This window comes from Colletotrichum paranaense (genome assembly GCF_030867605.1).
Source record: "Colletotrichum paranaense strain IMI 384185 chromosome Unknown Scaffold_2.1, whole genome shotgun sequence".
NCBI lineage: Eukaryota > Fungi > Ascomycota > Sordariomycetes > Glomerellales > Glomerellaceae > Colletotrichum > Colletotrichum paranaense.
Window position 1 is genome coordinate 725,814 of NW_026848960.1, and position 15,760 is coordinate 741,573.

Consider the following 15,760-nt stretch of genomic DNA (forward strand, 5'->3'; position numbering starts at 1 on the left):
GTTAGCCCTTGGCTCGAGTCATGCACCTCGGCAGTTGGGCGATAGCTTAAGATAGCGAAGGGGGAAAAGGACCCTGGAGTCTTGATAAGATAAAATCAGAAAAGAGATAAGTCTGTCAAGTTGAATCAGCGAATAAGAATTCCTGCAAAGACTCAAGATGTTCTTCTCCGTAGTGAGGGGCCGATGGCGCTCGTCAATGGCGGGGAAAGACATTAATACCGACAAATTGGTGCTATGACTGATCAGGCAAGTGTCCGAGTAATAACTGGATGGAAACTTCCGTTGCTTCTCCCCGTAATCCACTCACCGTGCTTGGACCGCTGAAAGAGTCCCTCTTTTTCCTCCTTGACATCAAGATTCCCCCCACGTGTTTGTTGTCTGTTACGCCCAACACGCCGGAGTTGGATCATAGCAACGTTGCTTGCCTATTATAATGGAAGGTCAACCCGAGGCCGTCATGTCTTTACAATTTCAATCAGAAACGCGGCGACGAAAGGGCTCCAAACACGACAAAACGGGATGTCTAACCTGCCGATATCGGTAAGTCCGCCTCACCGATAAACCTATCGCGGGACCTCTCATTCTGATAAGTATTCTTGGAACATTAGGAGGAAGAAGTGCGTCGAGAACACGTTTCCAATCTGTGGAACATGCTCCAGGTTGAATCTGAGATGCGTGCGATCGACGGCTCGCGATGTAGTCCCGACTACCTGGGTCGAACAGAAGAAGAGCACACCGCAGGCAACTCAGGCGCTACGACCGTCGACGAGAGATAACTCGCATCAACCATTATCGTCATGTTTTCCGTTGCTTGCTTCACCTCCGGGCGTGGACCAGGGCGAACCGCCTCAGAAGCGACAAGTAATGCGATACTACATTACAGTGCTGAGCCATTTTTTGACTGCAAGCGAGCAGTTCAACTCTTTCCTATCTGGTTCGTCACTCTCTGAATGAATTGGATGCACTTCCATATGTCTCGATAGGCTGCAACTGACACTTAGACTCTTTCAGAGTTCCTACCAATGGCTATGGAATCGAGTGTGCTTTACGATGCACTGGTCGCTTTTGCTTCTGGTCACTTGTCACTCACAAATGAGTCATATCGGGTCTCTGCCTTAGAAGCACACTCGACAGCAATCACCAACCTCGCCACAGCCCTCGCAAAACCACAACATGAAATCACATGGTACGAAACCAAAGCAGCAACATGCTTGGCCTTTGTCATAGGTGAGGTATGCGTAGGAGATAACGACGGGTGGTGTGCCCACCTCAACGGTGCCAAGCTCATCATCGAGTCCGCCGTGGTCAATCCAAGCTCAGGGACGACCTTGCGAGGACCTGAAGTCTTCAAACGGAGCTCCGAGGGTCAGTGGATTCTTCGAAACTTTGCGTATCACGACATGATTGGGAGTGTGACCATGCGGAGGAGGCCGCTGCTAGACTGCAGTTATCTGGATGGCATCACAGACGTTGTCGACACCTACCTAGGCGTCGCCACAGATCTTCTACGCCATGTAGCTACTTTGAGTAGCATCGATGAAGAGACCAGACTCGATGTTGCTCTGGGGGCTGAGGAGATAACCAGAAGAAAGAAGTTGTTCCATGCCACCTGCGAAGGAGTCGAGCAAGAGCTGCAAGACTGGCGATGTAGGCCAGATGCCGCTCCAGAACTTGCTGCTCTGGCGCATGCATTTAGGAGCGCTGTCCTTATTGTGCTATTCCGACTGATAAGGAGTCGCCTGAGTTCGGAGGAAGAGTCCACTCAAGGAGCAAGCTCTGAAGCCATGACAGAGGAGATGCTACCGACAAAGATGCGGACGCAGGTGTCTAACATCCTGAGGCACGTCTCAGATATTCCGGTCGGGTCACATACCGAGTCGGCAATACTCTTTCCTCTCTTCCTTGCTGGCGGCGAGGCGACTGAGGACGAACACATGGATGCTGTTCGTGTTCGGTTGCAGATGACGTTGCAGAAACGACGATTCCAGAATATTTCTCGTTCTTTGATCATACTAGAAGATTTATGGCAAAGGCGGCAAAACTCAGGTTTGACAGATGAAGCAGACTGGACTGACATCTTGGACGAGACTGGGGAACATCTTCTCTTGACTTAGGGCCGGTTATCGATACAATTCACAACAGTCTACTAAAATGATAGAAATGCACAAACAAAGGCTAGCTACATTGAGCGTCAGGTCGGCGACCACGTATAACCCATGCCCAGCAAGCGATGCTGAACCAATAATCTTTAAGCTCACGACTAGATCTACAGAGACCAGCAAGATCGGAACCGGTCCTTACCCCGCCTTAGGCCGACGCAAAGCCTCCACTCACGCCAGATACGCCATGCAGATACGCCTTGAGCCCATATGATACCGTATCAGATAGTCAGCCTCCAATATTGACCAGCTTTCAGATCAGAGCAACGCTAACGATACAAGGTAACATGCCTAGGACTAGGTATATCTCTAGCCCACCTCCCGCATATGGTCACAAAGCTTATTAGCTCTAGTGTCTCTGCTCTCAACCTCGCGAACCCTCGAGTATTACGTCTATTTTGTTCTGTCCACTTGACCGGCTGTGATAAATATTTTTGAGATGGCTACTGCGTCGCAAAAGATGGCAAAGGCAGCCGCCAAGCTTGGTCCAGAATTCGTATCAACACTCAACCCCGTCGTGAACGGGATTCCATCTGCCAGTGCAGTCCTCCACCGCTCACTGAAAAGCGCGCCGCCACGTGTGGTATCAGCAAAGGGCAAGTATCTAACATTTTCTGATGGCCGAACCATCTTGGATTCAACATGCGGCGCAGCAGTAGCATGCATAGGATCGAACAATGAACGAGTCAAGAAAGCCATGGTTGAGCAAATTGACAAGTTTGCCTATTGCAACTCCATGTTCTTTGGCCACGAGATTGGGGAGAAGCTTGCTGATGAACTCATTGACGGCACAGGCGGTGCCATGTCGAAAGCGTACATCATGTGCTCAGGTATACTTTCAGCCCCTTTGAGAGGAAATGATAACAAACACTTGAGACTAACGCTCCTAGGCTCTGAGGCTATGGAATCCGCAATGAAGATGGCACGACAGTATTTTATGGAATTATCTCCTCAACAGCCAGAGCGGATCAATTTCATTGCCAGAGAAGGATCATACCATGGTACAACTCTTGGTTCGCTGTCAATGAGCGGGCATGTCGCGCGGCGGAGTCTCTTCCTCGATATGCTGCTTCCGAACATATACAGAGTGTCAGCTTGCAACCCGTACCGCGGTATGAGCGAGGGTCAGACCGAGCAGGAATACGTCAGTCAACTGGCCGATGAGCTGGACCAGAAATTCCAAGAGCTTGGCCCCGATTCGGTATGCGCATTTGTCGCAGAGCCTGTTGTTGGTGCAGTAAGTAGTCCTCTAATGTCTCAACTATTATAACCTCGTTTTAATATTCATTCCCGCAGACTCTGGGTTGTATTCCAGCTCTGCCTGGATATTTCAGGGCTATTAGAAAAATCTGCGACAAGTATGGCGCCCTACTTATCTTGGATGGTAAGAACACCGAGCCTGAGGCGCGCGTCTAAAACATTTTGTACCAAATAAACACTGACATTCGCGAAGAGGTCATGTCCGGCATGGGTCGCTGCGGCTCTCTGCATGCGTGGCAACAAGAGGGAGTTATCCCTGATATCAAGACACTTGCTAAAGGTCTCGGCGGCGGTTACGCGTCCATGGCTGGTATGCTCATCAATCACCGTGTGGCTGATGCTCTCAAGAATGGAAGCGGGTAAGATCTCTACAGACTTCTCCTGCATAATTATCATACAAGGTTGACTGATCACCATTCAGCTCATTTTCACACGGACATACTTATCAGGGCCATCCTGTTGGATGCGCTGCTGCTCTCGAAGTCCAGCGAATCATCCGGGAAGAGGATCTCGTCGCAAACGTTCGAAAACAGGGCGCTCTGCTTGAGAAGCAGTTGCGGTACTACCTAGATGACCACCCTCATGTTGGCAACATCCGAGGCAAAGGCCTCTTTTGGGGGGTAAGTCTATGAGAGGCTATTCGCTCTTTGCTTTCTCGAGGCGCAAACTCACAAGCCTTTCTCCTGTAGATCGAGTTTGTCATGGACAGAATTACCAAAGAACCTTTCCCAAGATTTGAGGATATTGCGAACAAAACTCATCTTGTTGGATTCAACGACTTCAGCATCAGCTTGTATCCAGGGATGGGAACGAAAGATGGTGTTCTGGGCGATCACGTCCTTCTTGCGCCTGCATACACTAGTACAAGCGAAGAGATTGAGGAAATCGCGTCCAGAACTCGAGATACTGTCTTTCAGGTATTCGAGAGTATTGGGACTGCCACTCGTGGTTGAATATTTTTAAGCGCACTGTATGTAATCTTGGTGTTAGATGGTATTCAAGTTTCCCCTTCAAAAATGCCGAACTCAACCAAACGACATTATCAGAAGCCTGCAATTAAGTACGCTTTCACAAAAGTCCCTCGGCATGATAGGACATGACGATCGCCACCCTAGTCGACATAGCAGATCCAAGCTAGCGGCAGCCTAGCCATCACACCTTGATGCGTCAGCAATCTTGTGCACACTTTTCACGCCTTCCATTGTTTAGAGATCTCTGACTTCTTTGCCCGTGTTCCCGAAGCAAACAATTTTATTGCAAATTTGCTCAAAACGCACAAGTAGCCACCATGAGCATATATCCGAGGTGTGCTGGCGATGTGACCTTCAACACACTATCATCTAACGCGTTTTCCGAATGGCCGGAGTCCATCGCTGGCATAATATGCAAGACCCCGCCCGTCGGCCGCAACAGCGCCCCGCACTTTGCGGAATGCTGCTCCGGCACGGTCTACAACATCACGAGCCCGACGTCGTCCAACGACCAGGTGTACCCAGTCTCGTGCGCTACTTTATGTCAGATCAGTCCGGAGATGAATGCCGACAATTCGGATAACCCCTACGGGTTCAGCAACCACTTCATGTGTCTCACCGACGGCACAAGGGAGCCCTCATCCTGGGAGGTTGTCTGCGCCACGGTGACACCGCCAGGCGTGGCATGGCCTACAAGTTTTCCCAATACTCCTGTCCTCTCGTGGAAGACTAGGTCTTGGACGACCGATATTTATTCGCGCATCAGCGAGGTTACGTCTGTCGTTGAAAGCCCGACTACATCGCCAACCGCGACGGTAACGACAGATATCACAACATCTTCGTCGTCTCAAGAAGCTTCGATCTCAATGTCTGACTCAAGCGCGGCATCCACACCACTTACTACAGCTTCATCAACACAAACGAGCGCAGCTGTGGCGACGCCAACAGGTAGCGGTGCCGCCGAAGGCAAGAGACTGCATGCGAGAGACCTCACGTTGAGCATCCTGCTCCTTATAAGCGCCCTTTGTCGCGCTTAAACCCGTCGTCTCCAGCGATTGAGTCAAGAAGGCTGCTGTCAAAGACTCTGAGCATGCATCCATCCGTCGCGACGGGCATTTCGTCGCCTATGTTGGATCTTTCTTGCGGGGATGACTCGCATTTCAAGCTTAACGTCAAGGACTAAGGCTGGGGTGGCCAGTCAACGTGTACTAAGTGGTAGTATGTAGTGGTCTGTGATCAATATGAGCGTATCTTTGGATAACCTTGTCCAGACGCCTAGGTGAAACCCAATGACACCCAGGATAGATTAAGTTGCCAAGCTTTGAGCCAAGCATTCTTCTCGGTACAAAGACCATCTGTGCCAAGCTAATGCTCAGATGATCAACTCATTGCTTCACCGCTTGTTGACTCAAGTCCAGTTTGAGTTCATCCCCATGATCATGAATGAGAGATAGAAAGTGATATAGATTCCATGTACAATACTCCGAAGACATAACGTCATTTGGGTCTTCTAAATGAAGTCATTCCGCCTTGTAATTTCTCATAGACACACCCGACGGATTTCGCTTATCACATTGGCAGTACAATTCGACGTGAGCCACTCAAAATCCAAGAGTCTGTCCGGCCTCCTTGGTCACAGCAGCCTTCACATTGGCAGATCCAAGAAGAGAGTACGAGTAAGGAGGGCTGTTAGCATTCAATGTGCCAACTGATGCAGTGTTTTGGCTTTCACCACCAAGCACAACATCAATGGCAACAGCATACCTGTGGAGTAGGATCATTAGTCACGGAACGCTGCCAGCTTAAGGTAGTCCAAAGTGGTTGAAGGCACTTACCCAATCTCCTTGCTAGACTCGCTAAATATGGCCTTCTTTCCGACATTCTCAAAGACGGAGCTCTGAATGAGAGCTTGTGCACTCATGCGAGTGTTGATGCCCGTATCCATGGTGTTGTAGAACTGGTTGTAAATATGGGCAGTTCCGAAACGCAAAAGGGGCCCACGACTGCGGACGTTGTAGAAGTGATTATTCGCATAAGTGACGTGGAGGGTTCCCGTATCCTCGGCGGCATTACTGTCAGAGTGGCCAACAAGAGAGCCCTTGGAGTGGTCATGAAAGTACGTGTGGGAGATGGTGACCCAGTCAGCGGCGTGAGAGAGATCAGTCAACCCATCGTAGAAGTCCTTGTCGCCGTCGCGGGTGGCAGAAAGATCGCAGTGGTCTACCCATACGTTCTTGGATAGCTGAATGGTAATGGCGTCACCGTAGTCTGCTTCGACCTTGCTGATCTTCATGTTGCGGACGATAACGTTCTTTTGTCCAAGAATAGTGAGGCCGATACCCTCTAGAGCTATAATCGAAAAATATGAGCTTTGAGGGGGTTCGAGTGAGTAGCGTCACTTACAGCTGCCCGTCTTTCCCACGATAGTTTTATCAGAGCCGACTTGGACTTTTGCCGCGCCGACAATGTTGCCTGAAACAATGACAATCCCTGGACCGGATGCAATAGCTGCGGCGGATAGTTGAGCAAGGTTCGTCACTGTAGTAGTGGTTCCTCCGGCGCCACCCTTGGTTCTAAATTTCACGGATCAGTTCAAATGCTCTGGACAACTTTGATATCGTCTATCCTTACCCGCCATTCTGAGTGGCATAACCAATGTTTGCTGCATCCGTGATAGCAGCCCTCTTGTTCAGGAGACGACCTTCAGGGTTCGTAGGAGTGGGCGAAGCCGATGCAGCGATAGCCAGAAAGGCCCAAGACGCAAAGCCATTCAACTTCATCGCAACAAGAATCAAGAGATAAAAGGTATTTACAAGATGAGCAACTTTCACGACTTCAGTGGAGCGATGGAAATTAAGCATAAGTTTTACGACATGCGGACGATGATCGCTTATATGCCGATCGCTGGTAAATACAGCGGCATGATGATATGACTTCTTAACTCCACAGCTCTCCTTATTTCTCCTCAACTCTGGAATTAATCTGAAGCCAAGACATACATCAGGGGAGAACATCGAAGCCGACATATCGATTTCTTGGCATCGTGGCAATGTGTTCCTCCAATGCTATGCATCCATAGGCTCTCAAGATGCCCTTCTAAGTGGAATGGCCGGGGATTTTCAATTTCCCCGAATGAGACGACATCTTCGCCTTTCTCAACCATGCTTCACGGAACACAACCATGACTGCTCAGTTGAAACGGAAACGTACCAAAAGCGTAACGGACGCAACGTGAAGTCTTTCCCCATTGGGCCAGTAATCTATTCGGTTCTCTTGTCCATGGTGGTGTCGTTCCCTATTCACACGTCCAAAGGGATCGTTCTGCGGAGAAAATTGTTGTTGGAGGAAAATTGCCAGGGTCGGCCGCCCACTGGCCCAAGGCGAATGACGGGATAACGCGTGGGGGTCCGAAGAAAACGTGATCATCTTCGGGGTTCTACACCACGTTGTCTCCACTCTGCCCCGGATTGATCGGGGCCAGCACGGCACACCGCATCGGTGGATCATAGTAGCGCCTATCTAGCGTTCGGTTCATCGTTCTTAATTCTCGGATTAAGACGATCAACATATCTAGCGCCGACTATGAACCGAAAAGCAGACGAACGAATTCGGTAAGCATGTCGGCGACTAATAGAAGTTGAGCTGTCACCAGAATGGACTGCGATTTGGTTATGGGTGAGACATCCGGCAAAACTCCAACATGTGAGCCATTGGCTGGCATGATGGGCTTCTTTTGAACATGCAGAAGTCTTCACTTGGTGGTGTCTTAGAGCAAACGCAGTCCTCAACCTTCATTTCGGGCGAGGACACTTACACGGCCGAGACTCGCGGTGGTGGGCGTCTCGTACGAGAGGGGGAAAGTACGCAAAAATAAAGACTCACGGCCGAATCTTGGTTCTTGGAAACTTTTTCTGCGTCGCATGTGGCAGCCTGCATGAAGCAGAAATCCAAAGCCAAAATGGTTCGTCCTGCGTTCTAAAAACCATGGGCAATGCGTGTTCCCCATGTGAAGTCCCTCCCTGGTGTCGCTACCCTTGAGAATGGGCGGGGAGCAGATGCCCTGAGCACTCACGATCATGCTGAGTTCCAACCACAGTGGTCGGGAGTAGGATCTGTAGCCCATTTTAGATTGTCAAGGAAGCGCTGGTCTCAGTAATGAGGGCTACGACCCCTATCTCAATGCTCGTTCAAAGTTAACCGATTGGCTATTGAGGATTCACAGCATAGGGCTGGAGCAAAACGCCAAATCCTGTAAGAAAAGGAAAACAAAAACAAGCATTCAGCGGCAACAGGGCGGCACGATCCGGAATAGCCTGGACTGGACTATTCGAGCATGCCGCGTATGTTCAGGTTTCACGGCATCCCTCAACGCTTTTCTCTTTGTTCGAGGCTGGTGCGGGGGGGCCTCGACTCTATTTTAAAATTCATCTCAAATCTTTAGCTTGCTTGAGATGCACTTGCGACGGCGGGTGAAGTTGCTCCTCTGGACAGCATTTGGTATTTCATCGGAACCAAGATGCTTTCCCAATAGATTCACTATAGTCCCTGGAGAACATGGAGGCTTCTATAATATTGCAGATATGCTTGATTTTCCATTTCAGTTTACTTTCAAGGCACCCTTTTCTCAACAAACAGCCTTCTGTTTGGTCATTTTGGGATCCGAATAATTGTCACACAAGACACTGTTGTTTCACCTTTTAGCTTTGTGCGTTTTGCTGGTAGGCTTTCCATCGCGAGTAAGGACGGCATTTTGAATGACTAGACTCTAGTAAAATCCAGGCTTAGCCAAGTTGGAAACACGACATCCAGAACTAACCTTCCCAACAAGCGCATTGAACCTCCGATTCTTCATGTATCTACCATCCCACTTACTGGACAGAATTTTTGTCCAGGCGCTCAAATGAATCTACCAGAATGAGATAAGATAGTCTGAGAGTCATCGCAAGATTAAAAGATTAGCAGCTACCAGAAAGCATGAGCCACCCAGTCCGAGCCATTGTTTCGACATTCACAGTGATTTTCCTCCTTGGAACGAACGCAAGCCCTCTACCCTAACCCCAACATTATCCGTTTCGCCGGATCTCTCTTGGAACCTGCACTGGCCTGAAGGTGAACAGCCAATGGAAGAGCTGACGTTGTCACCTCGCCCCTGAGTACATAGACTCGAGCAAGATCGAAGGGAACTAACCGTACCCCCTTCCTTGAACCCTCGCCGGACTTTCCTCGAAAAGGCTGTTCGGTTCATTATTCTTATAGATCAAGCTACCGATGCAGGTACAAATGTTCGATTGCCAAAATTTGAAAGATTCTGTGACCCATATATCTATTCTAGAAACATTTGAAAACGTGCTGTTTCTCAACTGGCGGTCTGGACCAGCCGTTAGAATTACCAGTGTTCTTGCATATTTGGAGCCTTTCAGCTGGGTTTAGGATTCCACGCAATCACAGGCATATGTGGCACATGAGGTGGTGAGGCTGATACTCAGGGGTACCACGTCTTTACCAAAGAGTTGAGCCAGGGTATGCCGACTTCTCCGAAGACTTGACTTTTCGAGCCCGCCCTCTCCAACCTCATCCTTTCACCCAACATGGGCGGCTGTTACGGATGCTTGCGTATTGAAAGAGGGTATCCTAGCAATCTTGATCGAGATCCGTAGATCATCATCCACTTTAGGGGAATTTTTCACAGAACTCCAACTGGGTCGTTTTAATTCAGAAGGCTGTTGGCACTTTATCCAACCTCACTTCTGAAAAACCAGCCACACGACATTGACTCGGAAGAAAGTCACTGGATCGCGGTGCCAACTCATCGTGAACAGTGAGTGCCAAGAGGGGAGAACTTTTACCACCTGTTTGACATAACTCTCCTGCCACCGTTGTGTCCGCCTTGTCGCAGATGGGGCAGAGTGTCGTGGCATCAGTGGGGATGCTGCAGTCATCTGCAAAGACCTGACATGTTCAGGTCACAAGGCCAGCTATCTTGCGGAGGAGTAATTGGAGTAAGGGATTCCATACTTCATACAGAATGCCGATACCACTGGAACCTGGTCCGGGACTCTTCTCGTCACCCACTGGGACTCATCACGATGAGAGTCTGAAGGGCTTCCTGTCTGCCACACTTTGTCACGAAAAGACTGGAGAAAGGGGGCCGGCGCCCGTCACCATCTTGGTACTCGCACGTCCAACCTCTCATAACAGCACTACCATCATTGCACACTACCATTAGTCTACCTATTGTCGCTGCATATGGACAGATCACAGCCTGGGGTTTACGGCGGATGGAGGGGGCGCACAGATGAGCGTGAAGGGGGCATTGGAGAGGTCGAAAAGCCATCGGATGCCCGACGTGGAACCGCGTAATACTCTACGTACTTGAACTCGCAACTTTTCGCAGCCGGCTAGAGAAGATTTCGGGTTCAGAGCTCCCACATGGAAGAGGACTGCATAGAATAAGGGTGTCTGAGCTTCTTTCGGTTGCGGTGAACGAGCTAAGCACATGGAATGCTAGACAACGAGTGCAAAATATTGATGGAGTTCCCACTCTTGGGGTCGTCAAACGACCTTCTTTTCGAGATTAAGCGGCGCGAGAAGGGTCTTCGAGCTTGAACGGCGAGATGCAAACGGAATGAAAATAGGAGCCGTGATTTCCTCGGCGTGTGGCACGGTGCAATCGTTGAACCTGGCAACCCGTAATTTTCACAGACTGATTGACGCCCAGACATCTAACGGAGCTGCCATTTGCACTAGAAGTCTAGTTTGCGACAGGTAAATTCTTGGAAAGTTGCCGTCATTTCTTCCATCTCCCGCCGGCGGTCTGACAATCCAGCCGAACAGAAGAACAAACGGCCACAGGTGCGAAATGATCGCCCAAGAGAGGAAGAGGCTCGCGAAAGAGGATGGTAGGCATTGGGACTGGTATAGAGCCACACGGGGCACCGTCCCAGGTTCTTCGTTTGACTCCATCCAGTCTGCTTCTCATCCGAGCCACACCACCATCGGCTCTTCTCAACTCAACGTTCGTGTGAAAACTGCCCCATGTCGAATGACAAGGCCAAGAAAGCCATATCGCGCAATTTTCCTCTCGGACCCTTCGTTAAAGTTGGGCGATCATCTGTACCAAGGGTTAAAGGCCACCCGAAAGCCAAAGAAACCCAGTGGTGATGGTGGAGCGATGCGACGTTTCCAAACCCCAGACAATGGATCGTCGTGCTCGGTTCTGAACCCTTAACGATTCAACAGTACCGTCCGTCCCGACACCCGGTGACGCGCCGTATTTCCCAGCCCTCAATTCGTCTCATCCGGCGATGCCAGGGCCCTGGCGAGGAAAACTGGGCTAGAGCCCCTCAGCTCATAGTTGGAGTTCTTGATGGGTGTTCTGGAAGTGGCAGCTTAGCGTCTCCCGATCTTTCTGGGATCTAACTCCAGAGGCCACAATCGTGAAGCTGTCATACAAGGATACTGCAGTCGACGTGTCAAAGGTGGTGCACTAGCGCCTTGGGTCTCCTGAGTTTAAACGTCGATGATCCCAGCTCTGAGCCCATGTTAACGCCCAGTTTTATACCTCTAGAACCCAACCACACAGACGCCGCAATGCCTCATTTGCCTCAAAATTGGACCTCGTTTCACCCCGTCCCTTCAGCTCCTACACACTTGGGTTGATGTGATCCCACCATTTTCAGTCTGATTTTGACGTCACCCGTCCGGGATCTCGGCTTCAACTTCCCCCCATATCCCTCGCTCTCGCCGGGGCACGTCAGCAAGCCTTACCCGGCCGCGAGATTCGCGTGCATGAGATCGGCTCTGGGGTTATCCATGACTTCCGCCCTCCGCACTGCCCGGTGTGCCGACCACTCACGTCCGTGGGATCGGTGACCCCCGCGAGCTAGAGGCAGGCAGAGCACTCTGGGAGCACTTTGGGAGGACATTGGAGGCTCAACGGTCCCTTGTCGAACCTCCCCATCCCACCATTGCCTATTTCGCAATCCAATGTCCCCGCGGTCCTTGTCGAAACTAAGTCGGTGGCTGATCAGACGAAGGAAACCAAGGCCTAACTAACCGAAAAATGCGGTGACGTCGAGGTAAAGAGAGGGCTGGTTGGGCATCCATTTGAGTTTGAGAGCAGAGGTATATTATGCCTTTGGACACCTTCGGAACACGGATTCATGGTGCTCTTCAAACATCAAGCCCACTTGAAGACTAGACGACAAGACTCAAGCTTACTCGAGAGTCAAAACTCTCTCAACAACGCTTTCACTACGGCGGACTTAACTATTCAAGTCCCCCCCGGCTCTATAATACTTCCTTCCTCGTCTCTGCGCTTGACACGCGACTTCGATCAAATCATGTCAGCCCAGCAGACAGGAACACTCAAGGCACCTGAGGGTGAACCCTCTCCAGTATCACCAGCAACAGCAGTCGATCCAAACTCCTTCTCTGACGACGAGAACCCAATCCAATCACCAAGATTTGTACCATCACACTCCCAACAACCTTCAAGAGGGGGCTCACGTTCAGTCCCTCTCCGTCGCACAAACACCCAGACACGGCAGAGGGAATCAGTAGACGACCCCTTGCCCACTGGTGTCTCTACAAAGTCCACCCGTCCACTGAAGGACAGCGCCCGTTTCGGGGACTACGACGACGATTCGGAAACGGATCGTTATTGGGGAACCAACGACCGTCATCCAGACTACAGCGGAGGTCGTGCACCTCGAACGCGCCCTCCCCGCGCGCACCTGAACCGTCCTCAACCGTACTTCAACTACGACCCCCAGACGGAAACCAAAGATTACTACGAGGAGACTCGCTCCTACGAGCCCGGTGACTACGGCGGCAGACCGCCCTCTCGCAGGATGTACGACGAGGAGATGGCGGGATACCCGCGCAGCGGTGTCGCTGTTCGCAGCACCAACGGCGAACAGGCTCGCATTGACTGGCACAACCTGTCCAGGGAAGAGAAGGCCCAGGTTATGCGTCTGCCTCTCACCCAGTGGATGAACTCGGACTTGAAGAACCACTTTGTCGCAAGTCTCGGCGAGCTCGTCGGCACTACCATGTTCTTGTTCTTCGCCTTCGCTGGCACAGAGGTTGCGAATATCAAGTCCGCTTCCAACAACTCCAGCAACCCTTCAGACAGCAACTCTACTACCGGAGCTTCCACGGGATTCAACACCGGCACTCTGCTCTACATCTCCATTATCTTCGGCTTTTCTCTCATGGTTAACGTCTGGGTCTTCTTCCGTATCAGTGGCGGCTTGTTCAACCCAGCTGTCACGCTCGGCATGCTCCTCGTCAAGGCTATCCCCGCATCCCGTGCTGCTTGCTTGTTCGTCGCTCAAATTTTGGGCGGCATGCTTGCATCAGTCATTGTCCGCTTTCTGTTCCCCGAGAACTTCAACGTTCGTACGACACTAGGCGGTGGTGCTTCACTGGTCCAGGGTGTTTTCATCGAAGCCATCTTGACGGCCGAGCTGGTTTTCACTATCTTTATGCTCGCCAAGGAGAAGCACAGAGCCACCTTCATTGCTCCTGTCGGTATTGGCCTGACGCTCTTCATCGCCGAATTGGTTGGTGTTCAGTTCACGGGTGGTTCGCTCAACCCGGCACGAAGCTTTGGACCCTGCGTCATCACGGCAACCTTCGACCCTGAACACTGGATTTACTGTAAGTTTTTTTTTGTATTTTTGACTTCTTCTCCCTCATGACTAGTGGAAAGCTAATCTTGGTTGTCTCAGGGGTCGGGCCTTTCCTTGGCACAATCATTGCTGTCGTCTTCTACAAGTTCATCAAGACCTTGGAGTATGAGATGGCCAACCCCGGTGCAGACGGTGACCCTGAGAATGATCCTACTCAGAACCCCGCAAAGCTGGCAGAATTGCGCATGTCTCGCACAAAGTCTGCCAAGCAAGGTTGAAGCCAAACAATTAACGACAAAGAAACACGACAGAACCGGCACGATAATGAGGGAGAATTTGATGTGGATAATGATGATTTCTGATAATGATTTGCAACGTGTCACCGGGGACTACTATCTCCTGGCAAAATGACGAGAACTTGTTTTCTCATGACGAGAAACCAGAGTAAGGGGTGGCGCTTGACAGCTAAGACTCACTTCGTGCTGGGAAATGAACATAGATCTGGGTTTTCTCAAGAAACTACTTTTACGAAACAGTATGCTTTGGTTTCATAGCCTCGCAAATATATAGATTGCTATTGAATGTGGCTCATAACCGATTACTCAATTCTTCTAAGAACAACTTTTCCTCGGGTGTGATGAACATGTGTTCTGGCACAAGCACTTCACCAGGCCTCATAATCAGTACCGCATCTTCCCTCACTGTAGAATCACTCCTACTCCGCCCATCAGCCTCATCAGGTTTTGGTTCCTCTTTGCTTTCCACATCGCCCACATGGCGCCTCCAAGGCACGCGGTGTAGCCGAACATCCTCGGGCGACCACCAATACTGTGGGAAGCGCCGCTGGATATTATTAATGAGTAATGCGACGACCAGCATCAAGGCACAGCCGAGGAGCACAATAGGCACCAAGAACCATCCCAAGTGTACGACACCGTCATCGACAACGGCGAGCAGTGCCGTCGCGCCAGCAGGGGGGTGAACCGTCTTCGTAAGCGCCATAACGGTCGTCGCCAAGGCGCACGACAAGGCTCCTCCCAGCCAGCGAATGGAATCAAAGTGCGGGCTCAGCTGGAACAGCTTGCAGATCGCTACCCCTACGATGGCGGAGAGGAGTTGACCGAAGACTGAGTTACGGGGCTGAGAGAGGGGCGATTCGATCGAGTAGAACTCTAAAACGGCGGCTGCGCCCTGTATCGGGAAGGGAGAACGAGTCAGCCAGTCTGTTACGTTACTGAGCGTCACTTCTTGGCCGGTGAGGTGCCGGTGTGCTGGTGTGGCAGTGGTCGGTCGGTGTCGTCACCCGAGAGGTTTGTGAAACGGGATGAGGGAGTTGAGGTCCGAGCCTCTATCACCCATCACCCCCTGACGGTGCTGCTCCGTAATCATGCTCGGTGTGTGGAAAGTGGGGATACGTGCAATGTGCGCAGATTTCGAGATGAAAGGGGGGATATACTTACAAAACTGCCCACAATAATGGGCGCACCATGGTCTCTGAAGGATGGTATCTGGCGGGAGACGGTGGAGACTACGGCGACGCCGCAAAAGACGCCAATACAGGCCCAGAAGATCGAAACGAGATTGCCAACATTCTGTGGCTTCGACTTGCGGTAGCCAAAACAGCGAGAGATAGGGTATGGGAGATATTTCCAAGGAGGTGGCGGAACAAAGGGATTGAGGAATCGATCAATGTCGAAGTCCCAATTCCTTGGGTTGCAGCGCAACATCGGGTATT

General features: G+C 50.9%; 6 protein-coding genes across 6 annotated transcripts; 4 read left to right on the forward strand and 2 right to left on the reverse strand.

The window, feature by feature from the left end:
- Window positions 1-433: 433 nt before the first annotated feature.
- CPAR01_02121 (uncharacterized protein) lies at window positions 434-2,114 on the forward strand (the record flags this gene model as incomplete). Its single annotated transcript, XM_060486409.1, has 3 exons — window positions 434-540; window positions 660-934; window positions 1,012-2,114. 3 exons carry the CDS (start codon window positions 434-436, stop codon window positions 2,112-2,114), a joined length of 1,485 nt encoding a protein of 494 aa, XP_060353737.1.
- A 484-nt stretch (window positions 2,115-2,598) lies between these two features.
- CPAR01_02122 (aminotransferase class-III) lies at window positions 2,599-4,372 on the forward strand (the record flags this gene model as incomplete). The annotated part of the gene is made up of 6 exons (XM_060486410.1): window positions 2,599-2,989; window positions 3,050-3,396; window positions 3,456-3,543; window positions 3,613-3,778; window positions 3,841-4,039; window positions 4,109-4,372. The coding sequence occupies 6 exons, from the start codon at window positions 2,599-2,601 to the stop codon at window positions 4,370-4,372; spliced, it is 1,455 nt and encodes a 484-aa protein (XP_060353738.1).
- A 335-nt stretch (window positions 4,373-4,707) lies between these two features.
- On the forward strand, window positions 4,708-5,427 carry CPAR01_02123 (uncharacterized protein; the record flags this gene model as incomplete). Its single annotated transcript, XM_060486411.1, has 1 exon — window positions 4,708-5,427. One exon carries the CDS (start codon window positions 4,708-4,710, stop codon window positions 5,425-5,427), a length of 720 nt encoding a protein of 239 aa, XP_060353739.1.
- Window positions 5,428-5,991: 564 nt separating this feature from the next.
- On the reverse strand, window positions 5,992-7,170 carry CPAR01_02124 (pectate lyase 2; the record flags this gene model as incomplete). Its single annotated transcript, XM_060486412.1, has 4 exons — window positions 5,992-6,154; window positions 6,226-6,739; window positions 6,794-6,963; window positions 7,022-7,170. 4 exons carry the CDS (start codon window positions 7,168-7,170, stop codon window positions 5,992-5,994), a joined length of 996 nt encoding a protein of 331 aa, XP_060353740.1.
- A 5,562-nt stretch (window positions 7,171-12,732) lies between these two features.
- Window positions 12,733-14,303, forward strand: CPAR01_02125 (MIP family channel protein; the record flags this gene model as incomplete). The annotated part of the gene is made up of 2 exons (XM_060486413.1): window positions 12,733-14,053; window positions 14,125-14,303. The coding sequence occupies 2 exons, from the start codon at window positions 12,733-12,735 to the stop codon at window positions 14,301-14,303; spliced, it is 1,500 nt and encodes a 499-aa protein (XP_060353741.1).
- Window positions 14,304-14,613: 310 nt separating this feature from the next.
- Window positions 14,614-15,752, reverse strand: CPAR01_02126 (HPP family protein; the record flags this gene model as incomplete). Its single annotated transcript, XM_060486414.1, has 2 exons — window positions 14,614-15,216; window positions 15,486-15,752. The coding sequence occupies 2 exons, from the start codon at window positions 15,750-15,752 to the stop codon at window positions 14,614-14,616; spliced, it is 870 nt and encodes a 289-aa protein (XP_060353742.1).
- Window positions 15,753-15,760: the final 8 nt, after the last annotated feature.